Here is a 19,318-nt window from a genome sequence, read left to right on the forward strand (position 1 = left end):
TGTCATACACTGAAGTCAAAGGTTAGTCTTTGGTACTTATAGGGAGACTAAACCCTTGATAAGGTTAGAAAGTCATTGTCATACACTGAAGTCAAAGGTAAGTCTTTGGTACTTATAGCGAGACTAACTTACAGGAGACCCTTGATAAGGTTAGAAAGTCAATGTCAAACACTGAAGTCAAAGGTTAGTCTTTGGTACTTATAGGGAGACTAAACCCTTGATAAGGTTAGAAAGTCAATGTCAAGCACTGAAGTCAAAGGTTAGTCTTTGGTACTTATAGGGAGACTAAACCCTTGATAAAGTTAGAAAGTCAATGTCATACACTGAAGTCAAAGGTTAGTCTTTCGTACTTATAGGGAGACTAACTTACAGGAGGCCCTTGATCAGATAAATAGGTCAAGGTCACCCAATTAGATGGTCAAATGTCGGCCCTAGCAGGACAGAATTAAACTGTTGTATGGAATGTTTTTGATGAAATAATCACAAGTACAGTAAAACCTCATTCTATTACCAAAATTTTTCCAGCAAAATTTTGGTGTTAAACTGGTTTTATGATATGTTTAGGAAGACATGTTCAGAAATTGTTAAATAGAACGTAAAGAAAAAAGACCCTTGAAATGTATTGGCTTCATCTGATTTCATGGAAATAATGCAAGCCTAATTAAGGCGAATAAAGGATCATTTTTTTATGAAACTTTGAAAAAAATGCACTATATGTATATACAATGTATACGTATTTGCAGGCTAGAGCTGGCAGAACTACAGTAGTCGTGGCCCATCGTTTATCCACCATCAAAACTGCCGACACTATAGCTGGCTTTAAAGAAGGAGTAATCGTGGAGCAGGGCACCCATGAACAGCTGATGCAGAAAGGGGGCGTGTACCATCAACTTGTTACGTTACAGGTAATCCATATATTTCCACATTAAAATCAATGATTAACCTTAGTCTTAGGGGCTCAGATAGTAACTTATGATATTAATAGGGATATTCAGATGCTGATGAATTGAGATGCTACAAAAAAAAAATGATTTTAGAGAAATTTCTGAAAATGAATAAATAGTTTTATATTTCCCATCTGGAGTTGATCATTTTAAAGCCCTACATGCAAAATATTAATGTTGAATTGGCATCATTTTGAAAATATTATAGTTTTATAGTACTACAATTTTGTGTTAAGTTGTTTGTAAGCAAATTGGTCGTTGAATATCTGGCTCATCTGCATTGATTTCCTATGACAAAAAAAGAATTGGGTGTTTTTGAATAAGCTTGTTCAGCAAGTTTATGCCAAGGCTGTTTTGTTCATAATCACATATTTATACCCCTACAACAATCAATTTCTGTGAGAGAAAAAATATTGAAGGGATATAGATATGGTGTTTAAATTTTGATTCATGACTTTATTGACAATTGTGAAATTTCTGTTTGGAAAGGAGAGAAATGATATCACTTATAATACATGGTATATATACTCATCTTATTATTTTATTTCCAGACAAAAAAACATGATGCTGAAGGTAGGTTGATTTATTGTTCATATATTAAATGCTATATCGGACTGTTTAGCTGAAATTGTACCTTGTAAATAGATCTCCATGAGAAAAATATCCACCATGGTTAATGATATCAGACACAAAAGAAAATCTTGGTGGACTGTAAAGTCCACAGCTAAAACAATATTATAAAGAATAAATCTATTAAAGTCTGAGTTAGCATAGAATATTTATTGTGATTTTACATTGTGTGAAAGTCTTGTAATTTGAAATGTCAAGATAAAAAATTGCAATTCAAACTTACATATTTACACACAACGAGGAGATATACTACAAACCCTGAAGTAATGGGCGCACAACAAATATTGCATGGATAATTTTTTAATTTAACTTTAATGCAAAATTACAAAGTGGGGGAAGACATATCCTTGTCAAAATGACATCCTCATGATTACATTTGGTGTTGAAGTCAGTTATGGATTAATTACTTCAACTAGGGTCACGCAAGTTCTCCTGCTTATGTACCTTTATGAGTAGGACAGTTTGAAGGACATTGTTTTTACCTTGACCTTTGTGACCTTGGATAAGCTTTTGTCTTTAGGTCAGTTATGGACTTATTACGGCAACTACGGACAAGCAACTTCACATGTCAACACTCCTCTATGAGTACAGCATGTTGCATGACTTAGTAACCTTGACCTTTCACCTTGTCCTTACTTTTCTCAAGTATGGTAATGGGACATCAATGTCTTACAGACAGTACATTTCTAGCTTGCTAACAGGCATGACATTTTGGAGGTGTTCTCAGTAGCACACAAAATTAAATATTCAAGGAATGGAAAGCATTAATGCTATATCTATCACAAGTCTTTGTTATTGATGTTCATTGTAACAAAATCAGTATTACATTCATTGGAGGGTGACGGTAACTAAGGCCACCCTTCAATAAATATATTAATATCATATGCAGATACTTGTTGTTTTTATAGAGGATGAATTAATTGAAGAGTATACAACACCGGAAAAAAAACCTTCGAAGACATTAAAGACCCAGAAGTCTGTAGTGGATGCCAAGAAGTTAGAAGCCTTGAATGTAAAGTCAGACACAGATGTCGATAAGGTTAGTTATCCGGAATAATTATATATATAGATTCATCAATTTGGCATGCATAAAAAAAGCTCAGTTTGTTTTGAACACAAACAGGAATTGAAAACTTATTTTGCGAGCTTTTGAAAACGTCTGTTTCCTTTGTCAAGCAAAGAGTGCAAATGGCCGGTGTCTAGACTCTAAACCGCTGAAAACAACTCACTAAGCCAAAGTGTGCAAATCAGTAAAGTCAGCTGTCAAACATCATGTAGATAATTGAAGACATTTCACCCAATTGCACACTGTGGCTTAGTGAGTTGTTTTCAGAGGTTTAGAGTCGAGACACCAATCATTTGTACTCATTTTTCTCATTAAAAAAGGACTTTGTGTTAAGCTTTATTTTTCATCAAAGTTGGAGCATGCTCTTTGTAATTTATGTAGTAATTAGTCCTCATCAATTTGCATTGGAGAATGGGTGTATAAATGGTATTATAAAGTTACGATAAGAAAATCAGACAGTCTTTTATGAAACATGTAATTAATTTTGATGTTTCTAACCTGTTCAGAAAGACAAGGATTTGCCTGAACCTTCATTCAAAAGGATCATGAGACTGTGCGCCCCCGAGTGGTACCTCGTTGTGATTGGCTGTTTGGCCAGTTTGATGTTTGGAGGAGTCCAGCCCTGTTTTGCTATAATATTTTCCAGTATTATTACTGTAAGTCAGGCCTGTTTTGCTATAATATTTTCCAGTATTATTACTGTAAGTCAGCCCTGTTTTGCTATAATATTTTCCAGTATTATTACTGTAAGTGTATTTTGTTGTTTGAACTAAATGAATGCTATGATGTGGTCAGGTTGGAATTTAGAATACAGAACTTAAAAAAGAAATAAAAAGAGTGTAAAATGTAAATGATAAAAGTATTGATTGCCAAATGACATGCGTCAGGAACTTCATAAAAAGGTGTGTGCTGTTTCCTGTACATATTCAAATCAAATTAATCTAATCTAGCTAGCAAACACTTTTTTGGCCATCGTAATATGGAGGGAGCCTTCCACCAGATAATAACTTTCTGAAAAAGTGTATTTTCTGCAGTATACTGTTATCTGCCATAAGTCTTAACCCTTTCACCCCTAAGTAACTTGAGTAGACTCTACCATACATTCATCTGGATGGGTCCATGATGGTCTACAGTGGTGAAAGGGTTAAACATTGCCGGTACATGTTTTCCCATTGGATTCTATGTTAATTACCTTTCTTCAATAAATTTTCATGACTTTGTTTTTAAGTCTTCCTCAAATGCGGATGAAAGAGAATTCTCCTATTTCAAAATTATGCTAATTTCATTCCATTTCTGTACAGGTGTTTGGTAACACAGACTACAGTTACCAGGAGAGGGAGATAAGAATGTATGTTCTCATCCTCGTTAGCATTGGAATCGGTGCTCTCATTGCTCTCTCTTTACAGGTATGGTCCTTCTCACCTATACAATAATTTTCTCAAAAATACAAGTGTTCACCACATAAAAATATGTTGGCTGAAAATTACTTGTGCATTATAAATTCATCAACATTTGTCATAAAACTTTGTTTTGAAAGAAAAAAACTTCTCTTTAATAATGTGCAATCATATGAGGCAACTAATATACATAGATGCATAGACTTATTCTGACAAAATTAGGACTTAACAATCCTTTGACACTCAGCGCTGAAATAAAAAACAATTAAATAAAAACATATTTAAAAAGTTGCGACGTTTAGATATGGCATCCTCAATACTCCAGGGGTTACACCAACTTTCGCTCTTTGCACCCCTGGAATATGTCATAGCAGGATCAAAGGCTCAGTGTGCACTACCTTGTATAAAAATGACTGGCTTTGAAGTTGGGTGTCACTCCTCTCTAACCTTCAAAGTACAGGTATCAGCCTAGCAATTGATCAGGGTTTTTTACCAGAGACTAATCAAATACCTAGCCGTGTGCCTTCAATTTAGTTATGACATATTCCAGAGGTGCAGAGAGCGAAAATGAGTGTAACACCTAGAGTATCAAGATTGCTACATCTATAATATGGCACACCACCCAGTCACATTATTTTAACAATAGGCTATACGTAACCAGAGATGCTTTGGAGACAGCCTGATAGAATGAGTAAATAAAAGGAAAACAACAAAAAAACAGAGCAATAGGGGCAATGAGTAGTTTTTGGTTTAATCTATGGCCAGTTAAGCGAAGACACAGCAGAAAACCTGGTTCTGGAGCGAGAACCGTATTACCTTGTCCAAGTTATGACATATCATTGGGGATATATATTTTTCTCATATCTGGTCATGGTCTGCAAAGCCTCTGGTTTTATCAAATTTGAAAACCCCTCGGGTGGAATTTCCCTATCCTTCACCCTTGGACATGAAAGAGTCTTATAGAATTGCGATTGGACATTTCACAGTATCTTGAGTGACATGATTAGAGTACTTTTAACTTTTAAAAGTTTTGTCAGAAATACTTGATACAAGTTTTTCTTATTAGATTTATAATTTTTAAGGAGAATATTCTTTTTAAGTTGTGATTAAATTATACTGTTATAACAGAGCTACATGTTTGGGAAATCAGGAGAAAATCTGACCATGAGACTGAGAAAAATGGCATTCCAGGCCATGCTACGACAGGTAAATAACCACCATGTAACTAAATCACTAAACTAACAGGCTTGCTGTTTGTGTACTTACGGTGTGATGTTCACAACAGTTGCCATAGTTTAGGTAAAATTGAGTTCTCAATGTTTTCTGAAATTTTTCACAGTCACAAAAATACAAGATGTTATAAGTATTTTTCAAGTAAGAAAGAAGTTTTGAACTTTTCAAAAAACATGTACCATGGCCAGTGAAATCAAATTTAGGAGGTAAATACAAACATTTTTTTTTTTTTTGATTGAGCCTGCAGTAAAGCTAAAATTTCTGGAAATGTCTTTGGTATGTTATAGAAATAATCATTTTCATTCCTATTTATTTTGATATATAACCCAGTAAACTAATTATGTTACTGCAGCAAATATTTTACAAAGGTGTTTGTAACTCATCTTTCAGTAATGGTTAAGGATTTAGATCAAAAGGCTAGGCAGAGGCTAATATTATTTTCACAGAAGAATCTCTGCATAATTATGTACATAACAAAAAAACAGATTGGAAGTAATCCATGAACATACACAACACGAATAACGTGTTTTTTATGTATATCTTTTGTTTAGGATGTGTTTAGAATATTAATTCTTGTGTTAAGGACATGTCCTATTTTGACGACCAGAAGAACAGTACTGGAGCCTTGACTACCCGTTTGGCCACTGAAGCCTCAGAGGTTCATGGGGTCTGTAGTTTTGAACATCAAATATTCATAATCTTGTATTCTATTCGCTATTATCAAGATAAATGTTAATGGTGCTAGCCATTGACAAACAACAGAAAATGATCGTAGGACGTTTTAACTGTTGTTGGCATTACCATTATAATGGGAAGTTTGTTGTAGCTACGGTAAGCAGAATTTACTTATTGTTGTATCCCATTTGATTAAACTTTGGCTTTTTATACGCCCGTCGAAGACGGGGACGTATTATGTTATCACTTGAGCAGGCGGGCGGGCGGGCGGGCGGGCAGGCATGCGAACGATGTCCGCTCGATATCTCGAGTGATTATTAACGTATTAACTTCAAACTTCACAACAAGGTTAATTACCATGAAAGCTCGGACAAGTTCGATAACCGCCATTATCCGACCATAATTTGTGGAGTTATGCCCCTTTATGGACTTGCCGAAACAGTGTCCGCTCGATATCTCGAGTAATTATTAACGGATTAACTTCAAACTTCACAACAAGGTTAATTACCATGAAACCACGGACAAGTTTGATAACCGCCATTATCCGACCGTAATTACTGGAGTTATTACCCTTGGTTTCATTAATGCGATGCATGCGTTCCATGATGTTGTATTGCACTCATTGATCTACCAGTTATGTTGAATGATTTCCCTTTTAATATCAATTACTCACAAGTACTTCATATATTTCAATCATACAAACAACTGCTCATTCAATGTGTGACGGGCGTATTATATACCGCTCGCGGTAACCTTGTTTACACGTGAAAAGAATTGCAATATACACCCTGCAAATGTTGCACTTCAGTTTTATCTTGGTCTGAACTGCTGACAATTAACAGTTTTGTGCAATGATAAATCCTGTAATTTTGTTCCAAACACAAACCTGTAAACAGACAATGCTCAGGGTAAATGAAGTTTCTTCAACCTTACCATTGTCAGGACTTGCATGATAAGCTGATTTTCTTATTTAAACACAAATTTTGGTCCATAAAATGAAATTTAAAAAAAGTCTTCATTGATTTCCTCCAGGCTGCTGGCATCACCATAGGGAAGGCTATTGAGGCTTTGGCGAACATCGGCACCGCAATCATCATAGCCTTGATATATGGCTGGAAACTGACACTAGTCATTCTGGCTTTTATTCCCCTGATGGCTGTTTCAGCAGGATTCCGTATGAAGATTTTAACTGGGGTTGCAGGAAAGAACAAATTAGCACTAGAAGAAGCCGGAAAAATTGCCACGGAGGCCATAGAAAACATGCGAACAGTGGCGGGACTTTCTATGGAGGAGAAAGTGTTTGTTCTGTACATTAACAGCTTGGAACAGCCGTACAGGGAGGCTATTAGGAAATGTCATCTGACTGGATTGGCCTTCTCTATATCACAGGCTATGTTGTACTTTGCGTATGCAGCTGCATTTTACTTCGGAGCCTATTTAATTAGGGAGAATGAGATGGAGTTTGGTGATGTCTTTAGGTAAACATTTTTAAGTTTGGCAAAGTTTTCAAGTAAATGTTTACAAGTCTGGTAACATTTTCAAGTAACTAATGTTATATAAAGAAGTTAAGTGACATTTTCAAGTTAACATTTATACATTTGATGACATTTTCAAGTGAACATTTTTAAGTTTGGTAACGTTTTGAGGTAAACATTATAAAAATTAGGTTGTATTTCAAGGTAAATTTAAATAAGATTGATGAGTATTTTCCAATTATATTTCAATGTCATGCAGATTAAATGTGATGAAAACTTAAACAATTTCCCTTCTAAAACTCACTATGGTAGGGATGGGAGGAGGTGTCTATCCGTTGTGTTAAATGTATGTCAATTACCTACATCACAGGGGTCAGTTGTGTTATAAACATAGAACAACTGCAAAACTATGAGGCCTGAGTTCATCATATTTTGTCCTGTAGCTTGTAAGGTAAAATTGTAACAGTTCTGTCCAATTCCACTTGCCGGGGTTAACAGAGACTCCAGGTAGTGAGTACTTATTCCCTATAGGCATTTTATAGGCCTATTACAAATGTGATGTACTGGGGCCTATATAGAAAATTTGTCCAGAAGATCTGTGTCTTAATCCAACAATCCTGACCTATTTTTTTACATTCTAGAGTTTTCTCTGCGGTTGTATTTGGAGGCATGGCCCTAGGACAGGCAAGCTCGTTTGCTCCCGACGCTTCCAAAGCCAAGGTGGCGGCAGCTCACATATTCGCTCTGTTGGATCGTGTGCCTAGCATTGATACTGAGTCGGACGCTGGTAGTAAACCTGTATGTATTGATCATGCTTTGGTGATATGTAAGCACTGAACAAGTTGGAAACTTTCTATAAGAATTATTGTATAGCTTCTAATGAAAATACCTAAAAATGTGAAATATTTCCCCCAGGTATTGCAATATCTGCATGAATCTATTGAACCATTGAATACAAGAAGCTTTACATGAAAGTATTTTAATGAAAGTATGTTACTAAGGCTCCAAATATTGACTAAAACAAGGCTTAATTTCTTTCCAAATTTTCTTTTTTAATGTAATGTTGTATTACTTATTTCATTATTTTAATCTGATACAGCGATAAATAAGTGTTGAGAAGACTAATATCAACCATTTATTGATAACAGCTTTGTTTTATTGACAGGTCAACTTCACTAGTAAAATTTCCTTTGGGAATACAAAGTTCTGTTATCCCTCTCGGCCAAATGTTCAGGTTTTACAAGGTCTTAACCTGGAAATATCCTCAGGAGAAACACTCGCTCTCGTGGGGGCCAGTGGGTGTGGCAAGAGTACTACAGTACAGCTCATAGAGAGGTTCTACGATCCTGAGGATGGAGAGGTGGTAAGTTAAACATTCTGATTTGGAAGGGTGGGGGGGGGGGGGGGGGGGGGGGTAGATGTAGAGAGCACATAATTGTAGGAACAAACGCTTGCTCTTCTGGAAGGAGTGGTGAGTTTGTAAAAAATTTGGGTTGTGGAAGGACAATTGAGGAACGTACTGGTGAAGCATGGTGAAATGAACTGCGGTTCATATTACACTGTATCATAATGGTGAAATGAACCGCGGTTCATATTACACTGTTTCATAATGGTGAAATGAACTGCGGTTCATATTACACTGTATCATAATGGTGAAATGAACTGCGGTTTATATTACACTGTATCATAATGGTGAAATGATCCGCGGTTCATATTACACTGTTTCATAATGGTGAAATGAACTGCGGTTCATATTACAGTGTATCATAATGGTGAAATGAACCGCTGTTCATATTAAACTGTATCATAATGGTGAAATGAACCACTGTTCATATTACACTGTATCATAATGGTAAAATGAACCATGGTTCATATTACACTGTATCATAATGGTGAAATGAACCACTGTTCATATTACACTGTATCATTATGGTACTATGAACCGCCCCATGGTGAAATGAAGGGTTCCATCGATTTCTATTCTGACAATTTTTTTTCCATTCATTTTCTTTAAGTTTACTTCAACTTGATGTATTCTATCTGAAAACCTCAAAAATTTGGTGGGGCAAGGGGTGCTTCACTTTACCATAATGGTGAAATGAAGGGTTTTGGCATTTTTATTTTTATTTTGACTTTTGTAAACCAAATCTGTTTTAGATTACATCATTTTACTGTCCTGAATATGAAAATCACAAAAATAATGTCTGGGGTAGAGAAATCTAGGTTGGGGCAGGGGCGCTTCACTTTACCATAATGGTGAAATGACGGGTTTTAGTAAAAAAAATAAAAAATAAAAAAAATATTTTTTTTTTAAACCAAATCTGTTTTACATTACATCAATTTGATGTCCTGAATATGAAAATCACATAAATTATGTCTGGAGTAGAGAAATCTAAAACCCTTCATTTCACCATTATGGTAAAGTGAAGCGCCCCTGCCCCACCCTAAATTTTTCTACCCCTGACTTAATTTTTGTCATTTCAAATAGAATACATCAAATTGAAGTTAACTTAAAGAAAATAATCGAAAAAAGTTGTCAGAATAGAAATTGTTGGAACCCTTCATTTCACCATGGGGCGGTTACCATAATGGTAATATGAACCACGGTTCATTTCACCATGGCCTTCATATTACCTTATTACACCTGTCTGCTTTTGTATATAGAAATTGAATCTGAATACTAAGAAGACATTATTATATATTTCTTTCATGGTATATTTATCATTCACCCTGTGAGGATCCTTTTTTTTGTTACAGAAGTTGGACTCGTATAATTTGAAGGATCTCAATGTACAGTGGCTAAGGTCACAGGTCGGCATCGTATCCCAGGAGCCCATACTCTTTGACAGCAGTATAGCAGAGAATATTGCTTATGGTGACAACTCAAGAGTGGTTGGTATGGATGAGATCATTTCTGCAGCAAGAAGCGCCAACATTCACCAGTTTATAGACTCCCTACCCAATGTAAGACATATTGAATATAACGCAGACAAGTTGTTTTGAAAATCACTCACTTTTTTTCCACAGAAACAACCAGTTATGGTAACTCAGTTAGATAGAATTTAGAAAGAAAATAACTCTAGTTGGTGGGAGGTCGTATACATCCCAGCCCTCTTATTTATTTCTGCAATAGCTAGCCCTTATTGTTGTCTACTGGAACAATAGAAACACCTACTTTTTCTGTGAAGAAAAATAATTTTTAGAATTAATATTTCAAAATCAGTTTCATGAATCTAAAGTATCACAATTTTTTATCAGCATGTTTGTGTATAATTCAGCTGTGAGTACAATCTGAAAATATAAAATTGAAATCTTTGTGAACAAAATAAATTGATATTGTTACATTGTTTTGATCATAAAGTGCAATATATGAAATCGATGTACATTTGATATAATTCTTCAGGGTTATGAGACTAATGTTGGCAACAAAGGGACGCAACTCAGTGGTGGACAGAAACAACGAGTGGCCATTGCTCGTGCCCTGGTCAGAAATCCCAAGATTCTCCTGTTGGATGAGGCAACGTCAGCCCTCGACACGGAGAGTGAGAAGGTGAGAAACACAAGTCATCAGATGAGAATATTCATATTTTGCTGTTGACACAAACAGGTGTTATATTTGGATAAGTAAGACGCCTGTGACTACCCATCAGTGTTTCTTCCTAGTCATCATTTTGTATAGAGTAAGAGTACCTGGACCACTAGATTTACGATATAGATAGATAATTCAATAAAACGGAGCAGCCTAAACCTGAATTAATTATACTCCTGGCAATAAAGACCGGGAGTACCACATTGGAATAAGGCTGTCCATCCCACTGTGGACAGAACTTTGTCTGGGACAATGCTATTTATCTTCTGAACCTTTTTGATGAAACTTTGTACACATGATCAGTAACTTTTCTCTTTTTATTCACTAAGTTTGTATGAAATACTGCTGAGACATGATTCCTTTTTTCTTTGTTGATATCTAAGGATGTGTAGTTGCATGATTGCCATTAAGGTTTAGTTCAACTATTGTTAAGGGAGCTATTATAAGTTTCTGACTTTTTTCTGTGGGAGTTACGGTATTTAGCTCAGGATTGTCCACTGACCATTGATATGCTTTATTTGAAGTTAGCTGATGTCTTTAGGTATAGCTCAGGATTGTCCATTGATATGCTTTATTTAAAGTTAGCTGATGGCTTTAGTTATAGCTCAGGATTGTCCACTGACCATTGATATACAGTAGATTTCTCTTAATATCACTTCCCATTTGTCAGAGAAAAACATGATATTAACAGAAACATGACATAAACAGAAAACATATTTATTGACGTTTTTCAGCCCTCAAAACTGGAGGTGAACTTAGTCAAATGCCTAAGTGATGTGGCTCTACGAAGAAAATTGTAAAATAAAGATATTTTGTAACTAACCTTGTTCTTTACTCTAGTTGAAATATAGTATAAGTAAATAGTATAGAAATAAATATAATATTTGTACAATGTATTTCATTTCAGTATGCATACATTTCATATAGTTAGTAGCAAAATGACGATCAGTACGATCGTAATTATGATTGTTTACTGCAGTAGTGATGTAGGCATACAAATAATTGGCTGGTATTCTGCATCAAATTCAATTGTAAACATGAAACTTGGTAAATATTTACTAACTATCGTACCAATTTCAACATTCAATTGTAGGTTGTACAGGAAGCCTTGGACAAGGCCAGAGAGGGAAGGACATGTATTGTAATCGCACACCGCCTGTCCACCATCCGTAATGCCGACAAAATCTGCGTCATCAAGCATGGTCAGGTCGCAGAACAGGGTCGTCATGGTGACCTTATGTCTAAACAAGGACTCTACTACAAACTCAATACTGCTCAGAGTCGTCAGAAATAAATAAAATGTGTGTGAAAGACTCATACAATGTTATATCATCTGGCTGCAGAATCTTTCTCATTCATTCTATTTGCCTAAATCACCTTTAAAGGGCAAATAATGAGATGACTATATTTTTTCTGCGATTTGTTCTCGAACCTTAAAATCAGTGGTTTTGTTTTCTTATAAAAAAGAAATAATATTTTTTTGAGACATAGTATTAAGACATTATTTTTTTTTCTCCAAAAAACGTGTTTAAAATTTCAAATTAACTTCATAATCAGCATTAAAAAGTCTTTATTCTTCCAATAATGATGACTCGTAAGAACTGTAAAAGTTTGTCTGTGATAGTTTATAATGTAACTCTAATTCCATATTTATTGTAGATGTTTATTGTTATTGAAAGTCTTAATATAGCTCCTTTTGATTATTTGATTAATTGTTTTAAATTCAAGAAGTCTGTACAATAGTGGTAGCAGTCAGTAGTTGCTTACCATATCTTGTGGATTTTCCCCCAAAATAGAATATTAAATTATAGAATAATAAGGTTGTTTGAAAAGAATATTGTAGGGTGGGGGTTGGATACTTGAGATGTTGGAACTATCTATTGAACTAGAACACTGACAGGTCAGTAAGGGCCCCGTCTTGTGGCAATATATCCCCCATAATCATCAGGAAGCGATCTGCCCATATAGCTGAGCTTGACGTTTGACATTTTGACTTCAAAAAGAATCGCAAGGAAGCAAAATATACATTTTACATGTACTATGATGTGAGTCTAGTTTCCTTCCACCTCCATATTTGCTGGGCTTACAGAAATGTAAATACTAGTGCAACACTCATTTGTTAGCTTTGATTTGTTTTATTTCACCTTATATACCTCCTCCATCAAGAGCCAAGGTCATAGTCAGAGATCCACTTTGTCTGACCTTTGGACCCAAATGACCTTGACCATTAAACCAGTGACCCTGATCTTTGGTCAGTTGACTTATCCTTTAATTCAGACCAACTTTACTTCTTAATATCATAACAAAATGTTCATCAGTGAAAAATGCAAAACTTGACCTTGACCTTGACCCTTTGGACCCCGTAACCTGGACCTAAGGTCAGTTGACTCTGTGTTAAGTTCTGAACAACATTGCTTCATAATGTCATAACAAAATGTTCATCAGGGAAAAGGTACAAAATTTAACCTTCACCTTTGACCTAGTGACCTTTGGTCAATTGACTCCTTGTTTAATTCTGAGCAACATTGCTTCAAAGTGTTATAGCGAAATGTTCACTAGTGAAAAGATACAAAATTTAACCTTGACCTTTGACCCAATGACCTTGACCTTTGGTCAGTTGACTCCTTGTTTAATTCTGATCAACTTTGCTTCATAATGTCATAACAAAATGTTCATCAGTGAAAAGATGTAAAATTTGACCTTGACCTTTGAACCTAATGACCTCGACCTTTGACCTTGACTTTTTACCTCAATGTGTATTTTTGTGAACTGAACATCTTGACAAAGTTTCATGTACATCGGTCCATAGATACTAAAGTAGTCAGCCTGGAACGAAATTTGTGGACGGACGGACAGACAGACAGACAGAGTGATTAGCCCTAACTAGTTTGTCTTCATTGATTGAGGAAAATCTGCAAGGCAACCATGCTTATTCAGGAAATTAAATTAAAAACAAAGTGACAATTCCTGAATAAGCATGGTTGACATGCAGATTTTCATCAATCAATGAAATTTCATCTTCCAAGAATACCTAAGAAATACTTACACATTTTACACGTAAATAATATTAATCATGTTATTTTCATGAGATGTTAATTTTTACTTTACATATATTTAATGAGGAGACTCATTCCTAACTTGTATTCCATAAGTAACTATAAACAATAATGAAATGGATTGGATCATAAAATAAAGTGGACAAAAAGGTGATTTTCAGTAAATACAGGTATCTTTTTTTCTTCCATGACAATCAAGCTTTGGTGTTTCAGGGTACAGAATATATTTTATAGACATAAAAGAATATCCTTGTGGCAGTTAATATTTTGAAGGTTATACAGTTTTATTTCTACATCTACTCTCTTATTTGTTTACATTGGGTTTGTATATATTTGCTGAATTGTGGAGTATCTACAAAGTCCACCTCTGAGGTAACAGATGTTACCATGCTAGTATTTGTCACAGACTCTGGTGCTTGTTTTTATGTTTTGTTTTGTTTATGCGATATTGTTGTAAAAATGCTTTAAATTTGAACTTTAACCACAGAGTGAACCCATGTATGGTTAAATAATGTATTTAATATTTGAGTTAAAATATTGATACTTTGTTACTGTGGTTTTACATTCATCTAATGAAACACTCTTTTAAATATTACATTAAATATTCGAGGTAAAATATTGATATTTTGTTACTGTGGTTTTACATTCATCCTATGCTACGCTCTGTTAATTATTTTTAATTGAGTTGTTTTTATTTAGATGTTTTCGTTTAAAATGTTGCATTCAAGATGGTGTCTATGTACTTGCACAGTCTTTACAATTTGATGGTTTTTAGTTCAATGAAATGTTATTTATTTCTCATGATGCCAAATACATGTATAATGGTTCACTTTATACATGTACATAACACAAAAATCCGTCCAGATAGCTGTATTTTCTCTGTACATGTACCATCTTAAGCATGATTGTGCTAATTAAATCAATCCTATGTCAAGTCAATTTAGTCTTATGTCAATTTTTTTATTTCTAATATGTATTGGCACTGGATCTAGTCCTACATTTTACTTTACACTGAAGCTTCTTCGTACAGAATTGTATCCTCTTAATGGAAACACAAAAGCAACCAAAAATTTTGGTATGGGTGCAGCAGATATATTTTGGCAAAATATATCTGCTGCACCCATACCAATATTTGGGATCTTTATTTTTTTCTCCAATTCCCAACAACCTTTTGATTCCTTAAGTGCATTGCTGGGTAATACTCACTTTTGACAATAAAGTTGAATGTTCTTAGTGGGGAAGGGAATGGGTTCTGTCCCCAAAGTCCTTAAATGGTGGATGTTATTCCCTGCTCAACGTAAATAATTTAGGGTTATCACAAAAACTTACTAATCCTTTGTATAAGGTGACCAGATGGAATACTATGCTGGGTGCTTTTTGGTATGGTATTTCAGTGAGGTAGCACTCAAAAGTTGGCATCAGATCCACAGCTATTGTGGGTAGGCAAATACACCAACATATATACCGCCTCTGTACACATGCTTACATTACATGCATCGATGAACGTTATTATCTGACCCAATCGAACCAACGGATAAATGATAAATGTAACCTCAGCGGCTTACATCACTTTTTATACATACCTACCACTAAAAGTGTAGTTTGTATAATTTAGTTGTCACTTTGGTCGTCATATATTTGGAGGCACGGTAGTCTAGTGGTAGGACGCCGGGCTCGTGACCAAATGGTTGCGGGTTCGAGTTACGCCACGGCACTGAGTTGTATCTTTGAGCAAGATACTTTACTCCGCTTGTTCCAGTCTACCCAGCTGTAAATGAGTACGTGGTTGGGCAGTGCTAGAATTGTTGAATGCTAGCTGTGAGCGCCGAAATGGCAGCACCGGCTGTATGCTCCCCAGGGAGTTGAGAATGATATTGGCTGGTTGCAAAGGCCCTTTAACCACGGATAATAATTTGTGAACCGCTTTGAGATGACCTACGATCTAGATTTTGATAAAGCGGTATATAAGAACCTCAAATTATTATTATTATATCTGTCCCAACCTTGTCCGTTTTTTCCGAACCAATTAACATTCTTAAGTGGTATGGTGCAGCAACCTGTCTGTCTAGTACCCATCCTCAACTTTTACGTGAAGAGACTTGGTCTAGAGAAGTGAAGTGAAAGGATCCTTTGACTACGTGTATTCAATGTTGTATCATGCAAACGAAGTTTTACCACCACCAATGGTGATAAGGTTAACCTTATTTTTGGCATGGAGCATCTCTAGGTCAAGATGATTTAACGTTATATATAACGTTGTCTCCGTTGGGTTGAGGGTGCACAGAGCCCATAGAAAAATAGAGGTAAATCTTTTGAATGTTATTGCTCAAAAAAGTTTGAAAGGATGTTAATCTTAATGGATGGTTAGCAGTAATGCCCCTTTAAGTACCATGTGTTCATGTCCTCAGCATATATCAAGTAACTTGCATCGCGAGACCTTTGCATATTTAGAATTATTGTTGTTATGAGCTGGCTGATGCTCATTGAGTTCCCTTCGTTCTGTATGAAACTCCCCTCTGCAGTACTCTGGCTGTTGTTGCTTTTTCCTTCTTTTCTAAGCTACCAAACAGCCTCTTTAATAGCGCAGAGCAGTTCTTCAAAAACTGGTATGATACACCATTTGGCCAAAAGACCAAGGTCCTATAACTTCCCTTATAGCCTACACTTACTGCAGTTCGCTTTCGTCAAACGCTTTCACTTCATCTGTATCAAGTATTTTACTGTCTTCTTCCAGATCATCTCTTCTCCTTGCATCCTATGTTCCCCCACTTCTTCTCATTGGCAGTCTCGAGACTCACTAGTTATATTACATACACGTGTTAAGCTTTTCCTGACCCTCTTTCCGGTAAAGTTGAGTAGAATCAAAGTGTTGAGCCTCTCTAATTTATTTATTAACGCTGGCTGTTGTCAATGCAAGCCTCCCTGGACCTCTTCCTCCGTGCCACAAGATTGAGAAATGAATCACAGTTTATCCACTTGTGGTTGATACTTGGAACAACACGGCCTCTTTCTTTGTTCGGTGCTCTTGACTCGTATTCATATTCCAGTCCGGTATATATCTGCCCGTTGGGTCGCTAATCCTCCCCCGATCTGGTTCACGTGCAGCCCCGAGAGTATCCTAGTAAGTATATCAACTGCGCGTGTCTGGCTTTAACTTCACAGTGAATGTGGCTCTTCCTGCCAAGTCTTACTTTTATTCCAATTTTCACCCCGACTTTCCAGGTCATCGCTTAATTAGTTTTAGTTGTCGGCTAACCTTTCATGGCAGTCACTCCAAATCTGGAGAATTGATTAAATTCCCATCCTTGCCAGTCAAATCAGTGGGTGGATATTATATAAATATCACATTCATGAGAGGGCGATATTGCATATGTTCACCCCAAGGAAGCATTGTTGACCGAGGCGAAGCCGAGGTCAACAATGCTTTCCGGAGGGTGAACATATGCAATATCGCCCTCTCATGAATATAATATTTATTTTATTATACCGAGTGTCATGTTTAGGTGTTTCACCACTTCACCATTTTTAAAGGTCGACAAACGTTTCAGAAAAGTTTTCACTGGGATGAACCAGGTGCGCATACATTCGGCGCATGTAACAATGTTTGGAATAACACCCTGTCTTCTTTATCTTTGTAAAACGAGCAAGTAACGTTGAAAATGTTCACATCTTTCTCAACCAATCAGATTACGAGATTTTAACAGAAGGTATAATAATGTCCTCTATCTTTCGTTTTGACGGTATTCCATGACGTCATCCATAAGTATATAACTAAATTTATTCCTTTTATTTCCAAATTTATCAGATTCACGATCCCTAAGAGACCGGAACATGTTTTTTCTTTGGTAAAATGATTGTTCTCAAGTTATGTTCTTTTCTTAAACTTTTCCAAAAGTACGTTGCCGGTAGAAATTATGTGTGTCTTCAATCAGGGACGGATACTGTCCCTGCTTCAATGAAAAACATCATTTGACCCTACCTATGTTTGTGAAAAGTAATGTAAAACAGTAATTTTATAGTTACACCATTTCAAATACGCTGATCGGCGGCAGTTATGTCGCCGCGACAGAAGAGAAAATGTCGTGTCACCTCGAGCTCTTCAAACTATGGTCTGCAGGCTGTACCAAAAGACTTGCCCATAATTATAAACATAATTCATGTTTAGGCCTAGCGGTCAGTCCCTAGTGTTACTTTATTTTATAGTTTCCTTCGCTTGTAATACTTTATTTTCAGCTATATGATTATATTTATTTTAAAACATAAAAGAAAGAATTTTTCATTCATAAAAATATTGTTTAGAATTTTTTATGTTCTGTTATTTCATTTGAGTTCTGACTGTCCCTGTTCGTGCTGAGGCTCTTGTAAATATCCAGCTTTGTTTAACGTGTGCGTGTATTTTAGTAAACGTATCACTTCTGCATTAAACAGAATTTGGAAAATGCTATTTCAATATTTGTTATACTTTATAAAAAAACAAAAAACGACGTTTTGCTGATTGTGGTAATTCTATTTTAATGAAGGATTATAATGCATCTGTCACACGAGTATATGTGTGGGTTTCTTCTTGTGCGAATATATAGATACAATAACCCAAAGACATATGCACACGCAGATGACAGCTTATTTAAACATTCACATCATGAACGGAGACAGTTCCCTGAAATAAAAATACAATGTCTAAGTGTACATATACGGACACGTGTAAACGTATAACTATATCCACATATATTAATACCATAAAGTATTTAATATTTAGACAATACTTGGAAATAAATATTATATTTTATTTCAGAAACTTACATAACATAATTACACCCTAATTTTAACCCTATGACATGATGTTATAAAACCTGACCATGTGTACCCTAATTTAACTTATAGCCTCAGATATTTGACGGCAATATAATTCAAATGCAATAGATTATAAAACCACAGTACTTTATTTAATAATTTGTTAAACAGAAGTAATAGTTTCTTTTATATTATTTTAAATTTAATGTAAGACTTACCTTGCACTGTGGCGGTTCTTATCCAAGCCAAGGGTTGGTATAGAGTGAATTAACTCACCTGTAATCTGTAATCTTTATGCCCGACAACGCGTTGAACTTTTCAGGAATTTGAATGCATACATTCCACTCAGCCAACAAACCTTGATGTTTGGTGATTCAAACTTATCTAATAATGATAATGAACAAATTTTTAATTATACTCAGAAATACATGGACAATACGAAAAGATTCTACACCCCCCCCC

The 19,318-nt window shown here is 35.6% G+C and overlaps 1 protein-coding gene and 1 long non-coding RNA gene across 2 annotated transcripts in view; one reads left to right on the forward strand and one right to left on the reverse strand.

The window, feature by feature from the left end:
• Window positions 1-12,451, forward strand: part of LOC110459299 (multidrug resistance protein 1-like) — a 26,587-nt gene extending 14,136 nt beyond the window's left edge. Inside the window, 14 exon segments of the mRNA XM_021511486.1 lie at window positions 73-149; window positions 744-905; window positions 1,496-1,517; window positions 2,483-2,613; window positions 3,147-3,296; window positions 3,942-4,046; window positions 5,166-5,243; window positions 5,854-5,937; window positions 6,978-7,423; window positions 8,062-8,218; window positions 8,586-8,783; window positions 10,178-10,384; window positions 10,824-10,970; window positions 12,103-12,451. Of these exon segments, the coding sequence (XP_021367161.1) occupies window positions 73-149; window positions 744-905; window positions 1,496-1,517; window positions 2,483-2,613; window positions 3,147-3,296; window positions 3,942-4,046; window positions 5,166-5,243; window positions 5,854-5,937; window positions 6,978-7,423; window positions 8,062-8,218; window positions 8,586-8,783; window positions 10,178-10,384; window positions 10,824-10,970; window positions 12,103-12,303 (2,165 nt within the window). The 3' untranslated portion in view covers window positions 12,304-12,451.
• On the reverse strand, window positions 3,855-14,996 carry LOC110459307. The gene is made up of 3 exons (XR_002463881.1): window positions 13,972-14,996; window positions 12,282-12,283; window positions 3,855-3,869 (listed from the first exon to the last, which is right to left on the reverse strand). It is a non-coding gene; the product is annotated as an uncharacterized LOC110459307 (long non-coding RNA).
• Between the last annotated feature and the right edge of the window lie 4,322 nt (window positions 14,997-19,318).

The sequence above is a fragment of the Mizuhopecten yessoensis genome, unplaced genomic scaffold, assembly GCF_002113885.1.
Source record: "Mizuhopecten yessoensis strain PY_sf001 unplaced genomic scaffold, ASM211388v2 scaffold1313, whole genome shotgun sequence".
Taxonomy (NCBI): Eukaryota; Metazoa; Mollusca; class Bivalvia; order Pectinida; family Pectinidae; genus Mizuhopecten; species Mizuhopecten yessoensis.